At 52.4% G+C, this 20,820-nt stretch overlaps 1 protein-coding gene across 1 annotated transcript in view; it reads right to left on the bottom strand.

Moving 5' to 3' along the window:
* Positions 1 to 20,820, bottom strand: part of RBM19 (RNA binding motif protein 19) — a 121,513-nt gene that overhangs the window by 82,925 nt on the left and 17,768 nt on the right. The window contains exons 14-20 of the mRNA XM_047762749.1: positions 20,189 to 20,299; positions 17,516 to 17,716; positions 15,911 to 16,040; positions 8,571 to 8,740; positions 6,106 to 6,166; positions 2,559 to 2,638; positions 587 to 642 (exon numbers count right to left, since the gene is read on the bottom strand). Of these exons, the coding sequence (XP_047618705.1) occupies positions 587 to 642; positions 2,559 to 2,638; positions 6,106 to 6,166; positions 8,571 to 8,740; positions 15,911 to 16,040; positions 17,516 to 17,716; positions 20,189 to 20,299 (809 nt within the window). The remainder of the gene's footprint in view (positions 1 to 586; positions 643 to 2,558; positions 2,639 to 6,105; positions 6,167 to 8,570; positions 8,741 to 15,910; positions 16,041 to 17,515; positions 17,717 to 20,188; positions 20,300 to 20,820) is intronic.

Below are 20,820 nucleotides of genomic sequence, written 5' to 3'. Positions count from 1 at the left end.
CCATTCAAAGCCCCTCCAGCGTATGAGTTCAATTAGGACATGCGAGGCTGTGAAGAAGCAGGGACCAAACTACAACTCTAGAAACCCTCCACTGCTTCTGGAAGCTGGTCGTTGGGCGCAGTGGTCTGTCTCCATCTCCAGTGCCTAGGAAATCTCTTTCAAATGAAGTGGAGGCCGTCTCTGGGCTGCTGTCCAGATCCAAGAAACAAAGCCCCATAAAGCAAGACACCTGGGTTTTACTGTTTCCTCTGGTTCATACAAAGCGCCAGCACCTTGCAGCTCTGCCTCAGTTTATTTATGCCAAGATACTCACATTTTGCTTGCTGCTCCTGACTGTGTTCCTCTGTTATAATGACTAGATGTTAAAGGTTTCCTGTGGGGGACTGGCAGGGTCCCGTTTATAGGGAAACGAGTGTGGGAGCTGGCACATGGGACATCACCTTAAGTAGGAAGGGGCCCCAGTGGGGAGGGGGGACAGCTGGGGCAGGATGCCAAAGGGCCACAAGGCATCCCCTGGGGACCAGGACCAGTGCAGAAAGGACCAGCTCAGATCAGGGAGGGGGGGGTGGCGGCAGTGAAGACTCACTTGGTGGCTCGTTCTGAGATCCTCACTTCCAGCTTGTGGCCGTCCACGACGTGACCCTGAGAAATAAGACAACACCGCCTGTCCATCTGTCCTCCAAGAAACACTCACCCGAATCCCTGTCCTTCAGCAGAGAGGGCTTCAGCTGAACGAGGGGAAAGGGGACTTTTGGGGGGCGGCGGGGGGGGGGGACTGCCTGTTCCCAGGCAGAGCAGCTCGCTGGAATCAAGGACAGAGAAGGGCTTTTCCCAGAAACAGCTCCCGCAAAGCCTGGGCATCAGCTGGTGGTTACAGAGACCCAGCCCTCCAAGTCCTCTCAAACCATGAGTGGGCCTTGACCTTTAAGCCATTTGAGGGGCACAGAATTTTCCATTGTTTATTAGCATTTTCAGGCAAAGTAAGCCCCTTCAGTCTGGCTTGCAGAGAGAGTTCAGTTTAGATGGTTTGCTCTGAGAAAAAAAAAATTCTAAATCACAATGGAGATGCTTCCAAAGCTAGGCTCTACATGGGTCCCTTAAGGCAAAACTGGAGTATTAGTAAAATTACCCTTGAAAATCCTTTAGATCTCCCACAAAATACAGTACACATAGCTGTGTTTAAACAATCCTTTGTGGCAATACACACATATATAGCACGGAACAGAACTCTATATGTGTGCAAGGCAGAATCTGACAAAGTCTGGAGTTACATGAAAGAGAGACTGAAATCCGGTTAGATGAGAACATGGCATCTAATAACAAGGTTGGATTTCTTCTGTTTCTTTTAAAAAAACAACAAACAAAACCCAAACCAGAGAAGATCTGGTGTGACTGGGGGCCACCCTCCCATCAGGCAGAAAGTGGCTTCCGCTTTAGACTGAGCAGGAGCAGCCGGGTTCTGCTCCAGATAAGGCCATCCCTTCACTGGTGCACATAGCCTGCCTGGCCTCCGTGGCTGTTTGCAAGCCCTAGTGGAAAGCAGAGGCCCCCAAGCCTGTCACCTCCCCACCATCCCACCCAAAGCCAATTTGGCCCTTCCTGGAGGTTCCTTGGGCCAAGGGGAAGGTTGACAAAATTCTACAAGAACAATCCTCTTAGCTAAGGGGCCAGTCACATCTCCTACAACGCTTCAGGCCTTTCCCTTGAACAGGAAGCTCTAGTGGGACAGAATGAGTCGCTTAGAGGGTCCTTCTAAATAAGCCAGGCTCCCCAGGGAGGCAGCCCTTTCTCCCTGATGTCTAGCCCAACTGTGCAGGCCCAAGAGCACCTCTCAGGGAGAATGGGAGCTGAGAGGGTGTGCAGCCTGCTACGCCCTGGCCTGTGAACTTGACCCTATTCAACTCTACCTTCCCACTGCCTGGCCTTGTGCAAACCCCCCACCTTGACGCTGAATCCCACAGACCTTAAAACGTCTCCAAGATCCACCTCCACACACTTCCTACCGCACACCCTGCCTCTGCCACACGGCCTCTTTCTGCTTCTCGCACAGGAATAAGCTCACTCCTGCCTTAGAGTCCCCGCTCCACACCCTTTGCACATTTGCACCCTTTGCACGTTTCCCCCCAAATCTTTGTGTAGCCGACTCCTTCTTGTCAGTTAGTGGTCAGCTCACCTGTCACGTCCTCAGAGAGGTCTCTCCTGACGATGTAATCTAGAGGAGCCCTCCCCCCATCAGAACGCCCGCTTTATCTCCATCCAAGCCCTTCCCACAACCTGGTCTTGGTGTATTTATTCAGAGGTCTGCCGCACCAATTTCCCTGAGGCTTGGCATAAACCAGGCCCTCGAGGAAGGCTTGGAGACTGAATGGAGGCACTAAAGTGACTACGGGGTGCTGGGGAAGGTTCTTATTTTGCCCTGGACTTCCCTAGGGACTTGGAAAAAGTGGCGGGCCTGGGAAGATGTGGACTCATCCATAATTTCAGAGATCTGAAGGGGCCTGCCCACCCTCCTCCCCACCTGGTACCTCTGTGGACCTTGGCTGAGAATCTCCACTTACCTGGAGCTGCTTGAGAGCTTTCTGGGCCTGCTCTGGCTTCCTATACTCCACAAATCCAAACCCCATGGACAGCAGTGCTCCTGAAAGAGACGAGGTAGAAATCGCACCAGTGTGCTAGATGGGGAAAAAAAATGAAGAAGGTGCACCAACCCAAGTTCAAGGGCTCCAAGGGGCCCCTGGACTCCCCTTCTACATTCTCATTTCTTCACAGCCCTCTTCATTCCCAAAAAGACCCTGGCACCCAGCTTGCCATTTATGACCAGTCGTCTCGGAAGAAGTCAGCCGACGAGGTTATAGAGCCGCCACCTGAGGCTCAGCTGACTATTAATTAACAGATGATTGACATGATAATTAACTTCATGATAGAATTCCGCCTTTGGGAGGGAGGGATGACCATCGTCATGACAGGCGGCAAAACCTCTACCCAGGCAGTCCCCTGCTTCCATACATAATGCATAAAGCGAACACATGCATCAAAGTCAAGTGCGTCAAAGACTTACTCTTTACCAAGTATTTCTGACCACCCATTACACCCGGATCCTGCGTTTCAGATAGCAGGTTGGGACAGAGTGGGCGACTGTTATTAGAGCCCCTCTGGTTCCCTATTGCTAGGGACTGAGTAGCATGGGTTCAGAGAACCAGGGACACCTCAGAAACGTATAGGGAACTTTGCTTCCTGTGTGTGTTTATGTATAACCTCCCTCCACAAAGATAAGATCTCAAAAAAATTTTTTGTTTTAATTAAAAAAATTTTAAAAAAAGTAAGATCCCTAATTACAGCTTGTCCTTTTGACACAAATGTGAGGCATGCCTCTCCCCCAGCCTTTCATACCGGCTTACTAATTTTATTCTCTGGGAACTCAGAGACAGCTAGCTCAAGGTGGATGGGCCCAGATGAGACTCCGTTTACCACTGTTGACTTGGTGGTCCTCAGTGTTGTTTGTGAGACTGTGCCTGGCCTTGCATTTCTACTCACCGCCACATGGTATAAAACGATGGCCCAGCGGAGGAAGAAACCCCACAAATTGCCCAAACCTAGCTCTGGGGTGACGAAGGGGAGGCTCAGACAGAACTGCTAGCTGGCAGGCAGTGCCACCCCGTGGTGACTTTCAGTATTTGTATTTCAGCAGATATCTGAAAGCTCTGTTCTGAGGATCAAGGCTGTGGGTGGGGGGGGGGGGTCAGGGTATCTGTGCACATAGGATATTTAAAAAGCGCATCTAGCTGTAAAAGGCAAGTTCCTCACCTAGTCACTGACACTTGCAGATCCACTCTGCCCTTCTTCTGCCCTGAGATGCTGACTTCTACAGACAGCACAACCTGGGTTCCCTGGCCTTCTTGTGTCCTGCTGGGTTTAGCCAATGGGAAGCCCCGATTTGAGATGGGGGGGTAGAGGAAAGAGAATTGGGGACCTGGTTCTTTCCACATACCCCACCACCTCCCCGCTTTGGCCCAACTCTGGTACCGTCAGTGTCCACCCCTCACCCTCAGCTCTGCTGGTGGCCCTTCTTCTACGGTTCTGGTCATTCCTCCCCAGGGCTCAGCAGGGGAGGGGCATTCTCCCACAGGACCCAATGCCTCGACATGCTCATGGGTCCTCTCAGCCCAGCCCGCACCCTGGCAAGTGGCCCCCTCTTTACAAACATCTCCTCTACAACCACGGCTGAGTGTGCCCTCTGCTTCCTGCTGAGACCCTCACTGATAACAGACACCATCTAGATCCCCCCCACACTGTGACAGGCGAGTTACAAAGAGCAGAGCTCTCACATACAGGATCTTGAAAGAGAGGGTAGGTTTCAAGAGCTGCTCCAGAGACAGAAAGATCAGATATGTGTTCTAAAGCATGCTGAAGAGCGCTCTGAGGGCTGAGAGCACGGGCTCCACAGAACATCTGACCACAAAGAGGGGCAGCGACCATACGACCCACAGGGACAGCCCCAGATGGAGCTGGTGACATCTTCGCCAGCATGACCCACCCCCCAGACTTCAGTGGTCACCCTTTCCTGAACCCATCTGAATGAGCCTTTGTATCATTCACTTGGTATTTAGTTGCCTCTCTTTGTATCCCAAACTACACCTGCAGTTCCTGGGGAACAAAGATGTTATAGTTTGAACTGTGCCCCCGTACCCTTCAATTTGCACGCTGAAGCCCTAACCCCCACATCCCAGAATGTGGCCTTATTGGGACATGGGTTCTTTCCAGAGGTAATCATGTTAAAAATGAAGTCATCAGGTTAAGCCCTAATCCAATATGGTTGGTGTCCTTAATAAAGAAGAAAGGGGGTGGGGTTGGAATCTGAACACAGGACAGGTGTAACCAAGGAGAATGCCATGTGAACATGAAGACAATCATCCACCAGCCCAAGAGAGAGGCTGGAACAGATCCTGCCCTCATACCTCTCAGAATGAACCAACCCTGCCCACACCTCGATCCTGGACCTCTGGCTTCCAGAACCATGTGATAATAAGCTTCTGTGGTGGAAGCCACCAAGTTTGTAGTACTTTGTTATAGCTGTGCTAGCAAATGAATACAAGGACCTCCCTAAATTCCCTGCTGCATGTCTGCTTCAAATCCTCCAGGGCTCCTCTGGGACAAAGCCCAGAATCCTTTGCCTGGCAGAAAGTCACTGTGATCTGGAATTGGTCTACCTTTATGAGTGCATGAGCTGCCTCTTCAATGCATTCCGGATCTGCTAATACAGTCCTCTCCCACCTCCTTCATCTGCATGCCCTGTTCCCACCAGCTGTCTGCTCTGATTCCCTACCCTCAGAGTCTTGATCTAACATGGAGACCCCTGAGCTGGGCTCCTGTGCAGCCAGGCCGCCCTCTACCAGGCCTCCTTTTGCTCTGTGCTGTAACCACTACCTCACTTGTCTCTTAGGACCCAGTCGTGGGCTGACCTAGGGGGCACCCCCACAAATCCTGCCAAATTGAAGGATGGGGACCACATGGCTGTGGAAAAACAAGGTCTGATGGCCTGTCCATCACCTGCAGGAAGCCAGGGCTGGAGAAGAAACGGACCAGAGGCCAAGGGACTTTCCAGAATGGCCGAGGCTGACTGGAGACATGAATGGCACCTGCATGGCAAGGCACCCAGGGGCCAGTGAGGTGCAAGGCTGATGATTCAGAGGAGTATTCCAGATGTTCTACATCTGGGTTACTTCTCTTGGAAGGGAAGAAGAGAAGCCCAAGAAGGGTCAGCTCCTGCTTGTCCCTAGATTTCCAGAGCACAGAGATGCTGGGAGGAGGGAGAAGCATCTGGTACTTAACAGCATCAGCTCTGCCAATCTGCTCAGTCGCATGGCTGGGGTGGGCAGAGGGTCTAGACTCAGAAGAATGTGATGGGCATGGCTACTCCCATAGAAGTCAGGAGTCTCCAGGGACCCAGGAAAAAGGACCATTTTAGATGAGGACATCAGGAGAGTGTGGGGCTGCTGATGCTTCAGTATGAAAGGGGACCTTCAAAGTAAGCAAGTGCCAGGTACCCTCACCCCGTTTCTTTCATTCAGAATCATTTCTTTCTGACCAAGATCCCCTGGGGAATACCTGCTTTGTTCTTCTTCTTGGAAATGGAGCAGCTCTTCACCGCACCCGCTTTGGAAAACACCTGGAAGAGAATGTCGACACGTGTCATCAGCATTCCGGGGCTAACCCTGCAACGGGTGCAGGTCTGCCTTGAAGGACAGAGGTGACCTATGCAGCCACAGGTATAGTAAGGGCAGAACTAAGCCCTGGATGTGTTTCTGTGGCCAGGCCCCGGGCAGCCCTCTGCCCGCATGAACTCACCCAGCCCTTGCAGCAACTCTCCTGGGCAGGGATTACCACCCCTGTTTTTCAGATGATAAAACTGAGGCTTTGAAGGGTTAGAGATGCACCTGGGGTCACAGAGCTGGGAAACCCTGGAGCTGAGATTTGGACCCAGGCTTCAGAGCCCAAGTTCTAAACGTTGTGCAGGTGGGGGACCTGGTCAGACAGGAGGCTCCCTAAATTTGCCGTAATACCACCTCAGGGGTTCCTAAAATACCTGGAGGCAGGGGGCCATGGCCTACTTTAAGTAACCTGGATGGTCCCTTATGGGTTCTGGTAAGGGCAACTGAGCTGGGTTCTGGCTCCAGGTGTCCAGGAAGGACATGGGCCACCAAATAGTCCAGAGAGTCACTGAGGGTCACACAATGGGGAAGCCAGACCTACTTATGGAAGCTGGGAGTCCATGGACCCCAGTCGTGACCCTTCCCACTGCCCCTGCACTTAGGGCCAGCTCAGTTTCAACAACTTAAAAAAAAAAAAATTCCATTCTGCCCTATTGTTCCCTTTACTTTTGCTGCCTCCCTAGATAGAATGTGAGCCCTGACCAGTATGAAGTCCTATCCTTCTGGTTCACTGCTGTGTCCTCCACGCCATCCGCAGGGCTAGTCACTGCTCAAGCACGGAGCGAAGGGGATGCAGAGGGGTGGGGAGACCCTGACCAGCAAACAAAACTCGCATGCATCTAACCGTCACTGACTCTTATTCTGAGTGTCAAACACTTGACTTGCAGTATCTCATTTGTTCTAATCAGATCTTCCAAACAACTCCACCGTGAGAGTCTATCAACATCTCCATTTTATGGATGGGAAAACCAAGGCAAGGAGAGGATAAAGGATTGGCCCAGGGTCCCACTGTTAGCAAGGAGTGAGGATGGGATCCTAGCCTAGGCAGTCTGACCCCTAAGTACAGCTCTACACTCAGCCAAGATGGCTGAGAGGGAAGCCCTGTGAGCTGGACCCTGCTCCCCACAGCACCTCTGTGTGATGCCAGGTCAGGGAATTGACCTCTCGGAACCTCAGTCTCCACATGTGGAATTGGAAGAGCCTGGTCTCGATCACTTTGGCTGTACCTACCTGCTTCAGAATTTCTCAATTCCGAGGATGCTCTTAGGCTGAAGTGTGGGCACATCTTCCAGGAAAAAAAAATGACTCCTGCTGATGATAGTCCCCTGCCAGGTACAGGCAGGAGAGCCAGCATGCCAGAAACAAAAGGCAAACTGACTGCAAGCTGGTTTGACCTCTTCAATGCTATTGAGCCTTTGGACACTACTAGTGTGTGTCTACGTGTAAATGCAAACCCAAACCAGACCAAAACGGACTCAGGAAGTAGCCTAAGAAAAGTCCAAGGATGGTTTCCCATTGCCCGAGAGGGTGAATCTTTGCCCTTAAAATGCTGCTGCCTTCGCTAGGCGCCTCTGCTGCCCTGGTGGCTCTTCTAACTGGCAAATGACAGTCACATTGGAGACTTAGCCAGAGGGTCTCAGAGTGCAGGCTCTGACCTCCTGCCTTTCCCTGATAGCCCAGGCTGGCCTCCTGTGCACCCACCCACCACTGTCCTGTCTCTAGGATGCAGAGGGCACCATCTCCCCTCTTGAAAAGTCTATAGGGTTTTAGAACTCAAAAGAATTTGTAGAAGCCAATCAGCTCAATCCTTATGGCTGTCTTCCTTTTCAGAACCAGTTCATGGCTGTCACCAATTCATGCATTAAATTAACAAAAAAAAAAAAAAAGGAGGGTGGGGGACCATGCATTTATTCTGTGCCAATAAAGAAGTTCATAGAAGGGGGCGGTTCTCCCTGTGAGCAGTTCTCAGTCTAGTGGGGGAGCCTGCAGACCCCCATCCTTTGGAACCAGAAGCCCCATTTCTTGAACTCTGGCCTGATTTCTTCTAGAAACTCCCCAGCGCCTCTCCAGGGCAGCCCTCATCTGGTTGCTAACACTGACCAGTGTTCACACTGCAGACCCTCCCTAAGCATCCTGATAGTCCCCTCGGGCACGTGCAGGTGATGCTCTCAGCCCTCAGGCTGGTGTGACAGAGGCTCAAATCTCCAGGTGAGATGTCTACTGGACAGCCAGGCAGAGGTGTCAGGTGGGTGGCTCTTGGCTGTGAATCCACACAGCACCCCTGCTCTGGAAGAACAAGTGCACCACCAGACCGAGTTTCCTGCCCCCACCCACTCCCTTCTGGCCCCACCAGCCACTCACTCCCTTCAGCGTCTCCTCCGTGGTGCTGAAGTTGAGATTTTTGATAAACAGGGTGCACCCAGGAAGGCTCTCTTCCTCCTCCTCCTCTTCTTCCTCCTCCTCTTCTACCTCTGCTGAAGCGGCATCTGCTCCTCCCTCTGTTGGCTTTTCACCTTCTGGAGTCTCGCCATCTGGCATGGGCGCCCCCCCAAAAGACAAATCCATTAAGTGATGTCTTACCTGCCAAAGCCCCGGGACCTAAGACACAGAACCTGCTAGATCAGGGGGCAGGGGTCCTGTCTGTGTGGGTGGCATCAAGAAGGGACACTGATTCTGCTTTTGCTGAGTTTGGGGGTGGGGGGAAAGACGTCCTGTCTTGTACCTGTTTTAAAGACAAAGGAGTATGAAATCCAGGCCAAAAACCATGACTCTTAAGACTAACCCACATTACTCAACCCACTGAATTTGAACTTCCAAATAAATTACTGTGTGAGCTTATTACTGAACCCCAAATGCAACACGTTCTTTTTCCTCAAAAAAAAAAAAAAAAAAGCCAGAACTTAACAAACTTTCAAACTAAAATGTACTTAAAACTACTCAAAAATTATAGAATGACAGTTAACTTAGAACATTTTAAATACCCCCTTGAACCTAAGGGATGTTACATTCATTTAAAATTCATTTAAAATTTTATATATATATAAACATATGTATATATTTTATATATAAACGTATACATATGTGCTTATATATATACATGCTTATATATATATAAACATATATATATGCATGTTTTTATCTACACATAATATATTCAATTCAGAGCTATGTGTATCAATGAAAACTTAAAAAAAAAAACCTTGTATATTCATGAACAGGAAATCTGGACAATTACAATGCCATCAAAGGCTAGACTAATATCTAGTTGTTAAAAATGATGATTCCACCGTGCTGTAGGTTGAAGATCTACAACTCGGATCTGGTGCTGCTGCGGCTGTGGTGTCGGCCGGCAACAGCAGCTCCAATTCCACCCTTAGCCTGGGAACTTCCATATCCCCCCAGTGCAGCCCTAAAAAAAAAAAAAAAAAAAAAAAGATGGTTCCGAAAAATGTTTAAAGGCATGGAATGATGCTCATGATAGAAAATTCAAGAGAAAAATGAAGATATAAAACAATATATAACATGACCCCAATCATGTCCTAGACAGAGAGTTTATGAGAAACACATACACGATGAGAAAATACGTGTTCTTGGTTATTTTGGAGACTGTGATTACAAAGGGCTGCATCCTGTCACCCCCACCCCTCTGGACCACGCCTACTCTGAAGGAACAGCATTTCAGGAAGAGGGAAGGGCAAATGTGGGGTTGTGAGATAGCAGGGCAGGTGGTGGCGGCAGCTCAGGCAGCTGGCCAGCCCTGGTGATGGTGTGGATATCACCAGAGGGTGACAGAAGCCTCAAAAGGTTGGGAACCGCATCACAGCCTGATGAGACATCTCACTGCTGGGACATGTGTTCCATTTGGGTCAGCCTCCCCACTGTTTCACACGATTGGGGCCTGGGGACAAGCTCCTCCCACACTCCCAGGGGAATCAAACCCCATCAGTGCCATTCTCCGAGGGGTCATCACAGTGTGCCCCCCACAGCCCTCGCCCTCATGGTTCTAAGCAGGTGGCCCCATCCCAGTCCCTCCCTGTGGGTCTGAGCCCTAAAGAGGCAGCTCCACAGTGCACTGGCCCTGAGCTGATGGTCTCTCGCACACACTCGCATGCAAGGCCTTGAAGCCCAAAAGAGCTTCTGGGGCTTCCAACCCACCCCCCACATTCTCATGCTGGCACCAGAGTCACCTTCCTCTCCCAGGCTCTTTCTGATGCAAGCCTACTGCTAGCCAGACCTAATTAAACTTCAACTGCTTGGTCATAAAACAACCCTTTCAAGCCCTAATGGAAACAGTGACAGTGATGATGTTGCGGGTTACACATCAGTTGAAGAAGCAGCCTTGGCCCCTCGTGCTTCCTCGGAGGCAAACCCAGAATCCCCGCTCTCTGGCTCCAGGACAAAAAAGAAGAAATCTGCATAAAGGCTCCTTCCCCATCCAAGAAACTAACGCAATTTACCCTACAACAAGGTTCTCTGTGGTGTGGCCATTTGTCCTCAAAACCCAACTTTCAAAGCAAAGTGGGGTGGGAAGAGCATTACTAAGGAAGGGGGAGTGAAGCTATGCAGAGAGGCCAAGACTCCAGGTTCTAAAAGAGAATGTCAGTCGAAAGGAAGACCATGACCTTCAGCTGCAAGAGACACTCCCCCCCTCGCCCCCTTACAACCTCAGAGAAGCGGGGAAGAAGGAAGGCACAGGGATCCGCTATGGCCACATCACAATCGATGGGTGAGATACAAGGAAATGTCTGCAAGTTGCTGCATCTGAAATCTAAACCTCAGGCCTCTTCAGGCTGGGAGGGAGGTTCCTGGGAGACTGAAAAGCACCTTTTCATTGAGCCAAGAATAGGGGGGATGGTGGTGACCAGGAGAGCTCACAGCCAGTGTTAAGGGGTGACCTGTGCGTGCACTTGCCAACGGCTTCCAAAGAGGGAAGCTCAACCCAAGTGTGGTCAGGTGTTCAGAGCTTTTGAGAGAAACTGGAAATGCTGCTTTTTGTGGGAAAACCCGTTTTTTTTTTGTTTGTTCTTGTTTTGTTTTGTTTTTTAAAAAACCTTGGCAACTAATTCAGTGGCACATGACTTCTGTCAGCAGAAGAACCAGCTCCTGGGCCTCTGTGCTCGGCTCTTTGATCCCAGTCTGGCAAAGCTGGATGCCCCTTCCCCAAAGTTCCAGTGGCACTTCTGGGACTTGAAGCCTTGTCAGGACAAGAGCTCCAGGGAACCCAGCAGCGTGAGCATGGCCAGAGTCCACTCCTTCCTGCTTCCCTGCCATATAAGCAGGGGCTGGTCTGCTTCAAACACTTATTTCAAAGGTCACAGGCATCTCCCTAGGAAGTGCGATGCAAGTGACGGAGCTGGGCTGAACTTGCAGTCAGAGTCTGGGAACAGCCTGGGAACAGGTGGATCCCTTCCCCGGAGGGTGGGTGAGCGGCCCTCAGCCCCAGCCCAGGAAGAATGAGGGTGGGGACAGCCAGGATGGAGCAGCAGATACTTGCATTTCCAAATAAGCCAGCAGTATGTGTGTGTAACTGCATTTTCTCGTTGACGATGCTAACCCATTATGGGTAAGCCAGTTGCCCAGGGCCACACAGCTAGTGAGTAGCATGGTCTGGCCCCTGACCTAGATCACCACCGTCACTTCCAAAGCCATGTGCTTTTTCACTCTGTGCTCTGCCTCCTGACTGCATCTGTGGTCCCCCTTCTTATTGTCCTTGGATCCTTTTTTCTGCAGATCTCAAAACCAGGGTGCCTTTGTCTTGTTAGTTCTTCTAGCATCCTGGGAGGGGAGTCAGATGTAGGGGAGGGGCTGCTGGGACACAAAGGTTTGGAAAAAACAATGGACATTTCTGGGCTGTTGGAGCAAAGTCAAGCCTTGTTTAATCACGTCTTTTATTTCAAGCAAGACGTAGCCACAGATGTTGAGGGTTGGGGCGTTTGCCGACTCCTTAGAAGTGGGAAGAGCTGGGTCAGCAGCACACCCAGGTGGGTAACAGGTCCTGGTCCCTGGTCCAAGGCACCGGAGCCTCTCGTTGGACAACCGGGCAGCCTCCTTACTGGTCTCCCCCCAGCACCTGTTGCTGGCCTGCCAGCTTCTCCCACTGTGTCCCCTCTCCTCCAATCCAGCTGCACCAGCCTCTATCCTGACCTCCAAGCCTCCCAAACCCACCCCAGCCACAGGGCCTTTGCATCTGCTACCTGTCTCCTCTGCCCTCTCTGCTCATCCCCTCTCTTCCCAGGCCTAGTTTCTCGTCAGGTCTCAGCTCACCTGCCCTCAGGGCTCTTCCTAGGCAGTGGTCCCCAGCACAGGCCTGGCCACTTGTCATCAGAGCTCCCTGGGTACCTTGCTTCAGAGCCCTAACCCTGTTCTGAAATCGCCTTATCGGTTTGCTGCTCCTTGAAGATGGGACCACGTCTGACTCAGGAATCTCTGCACTCCCAGCACCGGGCCCAGGGCAGGTGCTCCAAAAATATTGGTGGATGATGATTTGCTTCACTAAGGGCACTGAGTGTGAGAGATGGGGCTGTGGAGTCACAGCTAAGAGCATAGACCTTGGATGTGGTGGTACGGGGGCACAGCCTGGCTCTTTCTAGATGTGTGACTTTGCACAAGTCACTCAGCCTCTCTGTGCTCCCTCCAGGACGAGGATCACTGCGCCCACGTGCAGGGCAGTTATGAGAACAAGCACACAGAAGCCCAGTTACGACAGGGCCTGGGCCGGCAGTGATCAACAGCAGTGCCATTAGCCTTCCTCTCAGACCAACTGCCCACACTGCCCAGACAGGCGCTGCTGAGACACCCAGAGAAAACATCACTGTGAGAGGCAGGCCGGCCGGCTGAAGGCTTCTGAAAGGAGCAGCCAGAGCCCCAGCTCTGAGTCCGGGGACCATGGCCCTGCTGGCCGCATCCCTGGGAAGCACTTCTGTCCCCGGAGCAGCCAGGCCCTGCTATGGCCCACACACATGGCCAGCGAGGCATGGAGACGGCCAAGGACAAAGCCAGAGGTCACTGTTAAAAAGCACTTCTGCTCCTGGCCTCAAGTAGGGAGATGACGGAAAGACTAGGAAGGAAAAAGGAGGTATTGTGAACCAGACAGATGTTCGCCAATGAAGTCACCAGGAAGCAAGAAAAGAGGGCAGAAGTGAGAGCAGGATGGGGCCGGGGCTGGGGCGGGGGTGCTGGGGACCAGGGTGAAGACTAGGAAAGCAAGGTGGGCTGGCGGGGGCCTGGAGAGGCGGGGGGGATATGCTTCCATCTGTAGTTGGCACAATAAAATCCAGTCACGCATCGCCACATGGGGCTTTATTATAATCAGGCCGCAGAATTTACTGTGGCTCCCTCCCCTTTGCAGCTCTCGGCGCAGAAGGCTGACAGCAGAGACTGTTATCAGTTGCAAGCAGCTTTGCAGGACCTCCCCCCACTCGGAGCCCTTTATCTGGAGGTGAGGGTCTTGGTTGTGGGGAGATAAAACACACTGTCCCCCTCCCCCGAGACCAGTACAGGGAACGGAGGGCTTTGTAGAGAAGGGGGGATGGTAAACACCCCCCCTCCGTCCACTCCCCTCCCGCTCGCCTTCCTGCGGAGCCCGAGAAGATCCAGACCTAGGGGGCGCTGGCTGAGGCCCCCGCCTGTGGGGATGGGAGCTGGGGAGGCTTTGGGAGCAGCGTGGAGGGGGTGGGCGTGGGGGAAGAGCAGGCTAAAAGGAACAGCCCAGGGACTGGGGAGGTGACTGTGTCTGTGACCCGTGTAAGAAAAGGAACAGAAAGGGCAAAAGGAGGCCCGGGAGCCATGCTCTTTGGGGATCTGCCTGACGACGTGGGACTCAGGAGGGCTGGGGACCAGCACAGCCACGCACAACTTCCAGGCCCCAAACCTGCTCTATTTGCTACAACTATTTACTCCTGCCCCAGCCCTGGGTCTCCTTTGTGTCAGTGATGGCAGAATGCTGCACACCAGCCCCTTGGGAGGCAGGGCCTGGCCCCAACTATTTCGAGGTGATGGCTAGTTGAGAGAAACCATGACTACATAAAAGGAAGTCTTTTTGATAGAAGTATGAGCAGATTGGAAGGGAATGCTACCAAGTGGTGGACAAAAATAACCCCTAACCAGGGGCTGGTGCGGGGCTCTTGAGAGATGTATAGCAATGACCGGTAACCCCAAGGGCTAGGGAGGCTTTCAGGGGCCTCAGAAAGTAGAAAAGGAAGAATTTCCCTTCCTGACAGAAACAAGGCTTCTAGACCAGTGGTTCCCAAGTGCCTTGTAGTGACCAGGCCAGTCCTGAAGGAGCTTTTACTGATTTACAGGAACTGCAGACAGCCTAGGGAGCATTACTGATGGTGAGGTCTATTCAGCTAAAGGATTGTTCTTTAGTTTGAAAATCCTGCCTCCCCACACCCACTCCCCCCACCATGACACTCATTTTTTTTTTTTTTTTAATGAGGACAATGGAGAGGCTATATGGGAGATGTATTTTTTAAATCCTTATGTTAACAAACTGGCAACCCTATGGTGAGATGGGGTAGGGGATACTACAGATGGGCAAGATCATAGGGTCTGGGTAAGGGGCTGTCAGGTCCTTTTCAAAGCTTTTCTAAAGGCCTTTGATCCTGGAAAAGTCATGGTCTCCCACGTGGTTCTCAACTGAGGGCTGCACTGCCCCCTAGAGGGCACCTGGGAGTGCATGTGCGTGTGCCTATTAATTCTGGGACAGTCACAGTCCCCTAAATGTTTCTCAATTGAGAGCTGCACTGCCCCCTAGAGGGCATCTGGGGGGAGGGGGAGGGAGGGAGGGGGAGAGAGGGAGAGAGGGAGAGAGGGAGAGAGAGAGAGAGAGAGAGAGAGAGTGTGTGTGTGTGTGTGTGTGTGTATGTGTGTGTCTCTGCCTGTCTGCCACAATTACAGGGGGCATTCCTGACACTTAGTGCATAGGGTCCAGGGATGAAAAATGTCTTACAACTGTAGAAGAGTCCCAACAAGGAAGAACTGTGCTGCCTTGAGTGTCAGCAGCACCCTTCCTCACTCAAGGGTGAAGCATCCACCACTGGGAGGGGTCCACATCCCTTCCCTTTCCTGCCTTTGCAGTCACTGGACACCAGAGGGCGCTATGCCACCCCAGGACCCTGGAGAATAAACATCTCCAACAGCCAGGCGCACCCATCCTGGTGGATGTGGGAGTAAGAAGGCTGTTTTCTCTTGTTCTCCTCTGAACCCCTAATAATAGGTTCCAGTTTTTGTTTTTTGTTTGTCCAAAAGTAGGACACCTTATGCTGTACTAATAATTTTTACGCCCCATTTTTTTTCTTTTTAGGGCCTATCTGCAGCATACAAAAGTTCCCAGGCTAGGGGTCAAACTGGAGCTGTGTCTGCAACCTACACCACAGCTCGAGGCAACGCCGGATCCTCAACCCCTGAGTGAGGGCAGGGACTGAACCCGCATCCTCATGAACACTAGTCAGGTTCATTACTCTACTAAGCCACAACTGGAATGTCTATGGTCTACTTTTTTTTTTTTTTTTTTTGCTATTTCTTGGTCTATTTTTAAAGGACATTTTACATGCCTATAAAATCCATGAGACTGGGACCCAGTAGTCTCAGGATGAATGAAGCACTTTGAACCGAATGCGTGATAGACAACTGAGTGCTGCCCCTGGCCCTCCGCCCTTCCCTCACCTGCTGCCCCAGGACACCTCAGCCTCTGCTCTCACCTGTTTCTGGCTCCATCTTGTCCTTTTCCGTCAGTTCTGCCGGTGTGTCTTGGGGTTCTTTCTTCTGCGGGGCTGGGCTGGAAAAGACACCCATCGGGGCCCACTCCAGATACAGGGGGACATGGTGGAACTGCAGAGACAGGGGTGGGGGAAGGACTCAGTCCACAACTGGGGATGAAGGGCCAGGTGCCTGGAGTGCAGCACCCTCTGTGCTGCCCAGTGCCTGGGAAGAGGGGCCTGAGCTGCAGCTCAGGGCTTGGGGCAGAGGCCTGAGCACCTGCTGTCACTGGACCCATCTTCATCCCGTTTTCTCTAACCAGACTGCGGAGGGGAGGGAGAGCAGAATCCACCACACAGGGCGGCCTTCCTAGAGGATGTGCAGTGGGGCCATTGACACCACACATACACTCAGAGGTAGCATGTGATGTGTGAACCTGTGTACATACGTAGGTTTGTTTTTTTTTTTTTTTAAAAAAAAGGATAAATGAGACACAGACAGTCTACAAAGGGTAGACTGATAAGGAGAAGCACTTGCAGTGGGTTGAAGGGGGACCTCCAACTGATATGTCCACGTCCCAAGTCCCAGAACCTGTGAACATGGCCTTGCTTGGATATAAAAGATCTCTGCAAATGTCATTTAGTGAAGGATCTTTTTTTTTTTTTTGCTTTTTTTAGCATGGTACCCATGCATATGGAAGTTCACAGCCTAGGGGTTGAATTGGAGCTGTAGGTGCCAGCCTACACTATAGCCACAGCAACGCCAGATCCTTAACCCATTAAGCGAGGCCAGGGATTGAACCTGCATCCTCATGGACACTAGTTGGGTTCTTAACCCACTGAGCTATGACAGGAACTCCCGGAGTGAAGGGTCTTGAGGTGAGATCCCTGTGTTATCTGGGTGGACCCTAAATCCAATGACGAGCACCCGTTGGGTAAGAGAAAAGCAGAGGGAGGGCTGGAGATGGAGAGAAAGAGAAGGCCACGTTGGCAGAGGTGGAGATGGGACTGATGCAGCCATGAGCTAAGGGACACCTTGAGCCTCCAGATGCTGGAAGAGGACAGGAAGGACCCCCCCCCCCGCCCCGCCCCCACAAGAGTCTTTAGAGGAGCCTGGCCTTTGGACAACTTGACACCAGATTTGAGACCCCAGGACTATGGGAGAACACACTTCCACTGTTTTAAGCCACCAAGTTTGTACAAACTTTTTATGGCAGTCCCAGAAAGGAATGCACTAACTCATATGATTTCTTTTCCCTGTTACCAAGAAGTAGGACATAGCCCATCTATAAAATTGACTTTCAACCAATCGGTAGGTACAGGCCACCCAAAGCACCGGGGATGACAGTTCAAGTTCATGGGGGAATGGAAAGCTGAGGAAAGCAAGAGTATGGCAGGGAACCAGGCAGGCTTTCTGGATAATGTCTCAAGCCACCCCCCTGCACCCCACCTCCATCCAGGGGTGCTCCCAGGGGCAGGATGACAGCCACAGTTACAACAGAGGTGGGTGGTTTCCAGCTGGTGCCCCACGTGCCAGGTCTAAGCTAAGCCTGTTCAGCTGTCAGCTCCCTTCACCCCCTCCCTGAAGCAGGGCTGCGGTGGCCCTACCTTGGAATAGGCCAGGTGTCGGAAGGCTTTGCGGGCCTCTAGCGCCTCCAGGAACTCCACGATGGCAGTGACACCGCCTTCCGGCAGCAGCACGCGGCCAAGGCTGCCGAAGCGGCCAAAGGTCTCCTGCAGCTCGGCTGCCTGGGTGCCTGCTGGGAGGTTCTTTGCCAGGATCACAGTCTTACTTCGCTCTGCAGCGGCCTGCAAGGAGGAGATCAACTCAAGTGGGATGATGAAAGGAAGGTTCCTGGGTCCCCGAGGCTAGCACTGAGCCGTGGGTGACTCCAGACCAGGGGCCCCTGTGGGACCTCGGGTACCAGGCCCCATGGGAGCAGGTCCAAAAGCTCCCTGACCCTCTTGGACACCCTGTCCCATGGATGAGAGGTGGCTCTGAGGAGTGGATGAAGGAGGGGGGTTCCAGAGCTGGACCCCCTTGTCAAATCTTAGCCCTTCTCCTCCAGAGCTGAGGGATTCTGTGCCTGAACAGAGCCCTCACTGGACCCTCCAGCTTGGGCCAGAATCTGCATATCTGCGCTCAGGGCCTTGTCCTGGAGCTGTGGACGCCCTGTTGCCGTGTGTGAGAAGTTAACATGGCCTGGGAGCAGCCCAAGGCTCTTAGGAGGAGGAGGCGTATCCTGTCCTTGGATGGGATGCCTCCGAGGTATGAGCTGTGTGGGTATCCTGGGCGAGTGGTGGGGGGGAAGCCCCACCTGCCGCCCTCCCAGCAGCACCGTGATAGGTACACGCTGTATGGGTCTCCTCCCTCCCCTCGCCCCTTCTTGTCAGTGTTTTCTGTGAACTGCTTGCACTCGAGTCTTCGTCTCAAGAGTTGGCTTTTGGAAAAACGCAAACCAAGATGCCAGAGATATGGCCCTGAGTAAGGTGCTTCAGTGTGTCTCAACCCCAACTTGAGGACCCAGCACCTGCTTCGTGGATTGCTCCAGGGAAGGAGTAGATCAAACAGGCTGACATAAGCAAACCTCATGCATAAGCACTCTGCTAGCAGTAGCAATTATTTTATTAAAATAATTAATTGGATAAGGCATAAAAGAGCCAAAAAAAAGCTAACAGAAGAATTCCAGGCACAGGGCGTATTTGGGTACGAGTCTCAGCCAGGCCACTAATCTAATTTGAAATCTTGGATCAACCACTTTCCTTCTGGGTCTCAATTTTCTCATCTCCAAAATGGGCTCATGGTGACAGCCCTCCTGTGGCTACTGTAAGGATCGAGTGAGGTGAGGGGGGTGGAGGACATCTGCAGGCAGGCAAGACGGACATTAGTACACTGTTTTTTTTTCCCTTTTCTTTTTAGGGCTGCACCTGCGGCACATGAAGGTTCCCAGGCTAAGGGTCAAATCGGGGCTGCAGCTGCCAGCCTACACCACAGCCACAGCAACGCAGGATCCTAGCCACATCGGTGACCTGCACCACAGCTCATGGCAACGCCAGATCCTTAACCCACTAAGTGAGGCCAAATATTGAACCTGCATCCTCATGGATACTAGTTGGGTTTGTAACCCACTGAGCCACTATGGGAACTTCTCAGTGTGCTCTTTAAGGGTAACTCAGGCCATGGAGCATACCATTAGGAGTGTGGCCTCTGGGGCCTGCACTCCAATCCAGCTCCATCATGACTAGCAGTGTGACCCAGAACAAGTGACTTTACCTCTCTGTGACTGTGGGCCCTGCGGTACAAAAATGGGAGCACAGTGGGGCTGCTTTCGGAAGACCTAATCAAAGTTAGCCATCAGCCTACCTAATTAACTCAGCCACTACTCACCCACCCAATCACCCCCCATCATTCCCACTTTCTATCCACTCACCCAGCCAGCCAGCCAGCCAGCCACTTAATCATCCTTCTGTTAGCCACCCATCCTTCCATGCTTTCAGGGTGAAACTCTAAGGTTTGGGGAAGCTGAGGACACAGCTGTTTTAAGTCACCTCCCCACTGTCTGGGCCTCAGTTCCCATCTATAAAACAAGGGATGATGTCAGGTGTCCTCCACCAGCGCTAAGGCTACACACCGTTCCCTGTACCTGGAGGGGAATAAGCACACGGAAGGGCGGAACCTTCCCCTAATTGGTTCAAGAAAGGTCTCGATCCCCAAACAGACAACATGTGCCCTTTAGCAAGTGCTGGGGTGCAGGGTGGGGAGCAGGGTGTTCACAGTCCCCTCTCCAGGTCATGTGCAGAAACTCCGGGTGAGGATAGCCCCTTGCATACAGCCCCCACACAATCCAGGTCAGATGGGGTGTGTGTCCGAGCCAGTGATCTGCCGTTCTTTTTTCTTTTTTTCCTTTTTAGGGCCACATCCGCAGCACATGGAAGTGCCTGGGCTAGGGATCAAATAGTAGTTTCATCTGCCGGCCTACACCACAGCCACGGCCACAGCAGATCCGAGCTACATCTGTAACCTACACCACAGCTCATGGCAACACCGGATCCTTAACCCACTGAGCAGAGCCAGGGATCGAACCTGCATCCTCACGGATACTAGTCAGATTCTTAACCGGCTGAGCCACAACAGGAACTCCTTTCTTACTTTCTTAAGAGACAGTTGAAAAGATAGTAACAACCATCCCCGAAAGGCCTGACCCTCCAGCCCATCCGCACACGCGAGGATGTGAGGCTCCAGCCCTGAGCAGCTGGCTGAGCCAGGCAGCCGGCACCCACCTGGCTGAAGGAGTCCAGGCTGACCCCGTTGTCAAGGAGGAAGCGCCGCACTTCCTGGACCAGTTGGGTCTCCCCCAGGGCCACGCGCACAGCCACGCTGCCCTTGGTCTCCTGTGGGGGAGAAAGGAAGATGCCCTGTCACTGTCAGGCATGTGATGGGTCCCATCTCCCATCAGCCCAAGGAGGAGGCTCAGCTGGAGGCAGACCCCGTGGATGCCTGCACTGACGTGGTGGCTCTGGGTTCTCCATCTGTCACAGTGAAAGGAGCACCCCACACCCACTCCTCCAACCTCCCCCCCACCGGCTCTCGCTACTCAGGCTGTAGGTCAGGGTCTCACGCCAAGTGTATCCCTACCTCAGAGCTTCTGTGCGCTCACCTCTGCCTTCCAGTCAATTCTTGCTGGAACATCACTGCCCCCAGCAGCCCGCCTTGCTGCCACGCCCTGACCCCCTACTCGGCCTAAGCCTTCTTCAAGCCATCGCAATGACACATGGCACCTTTGTTAATGAGTGAGTATCTTTTTCTGCTAGAAGCTCTGGAAGAGCAGGACTGTTTTCCTTTAGGGCCCGCTGCCTTTCCGGTGCTCAGTGCGCTTGTGGGATCTGAACTGCCTGCAGCCCCTCCCAACTGG

This window comes from Phacochoerus africanus, chromosome 15 (genome assembly GCF_016906955.1).
Source record: "Phacochoerus africanus isolate WHEZ1 chromosome 15, ROS_Pafr_v1, whole genome shotgun sequence".
NCBI classification, from domain to species: domain Eukaryota; kingdom Metazoa; phylum Chordata; class Mammalia; order Artiodactyla; family Suidae; genus Phacochoerus; species Phacochoerus africanus.
Note: the sequence above shows the minus strand (reverse complement) of the source record. Positions and strands in the feature narration are given on the sequence as shown.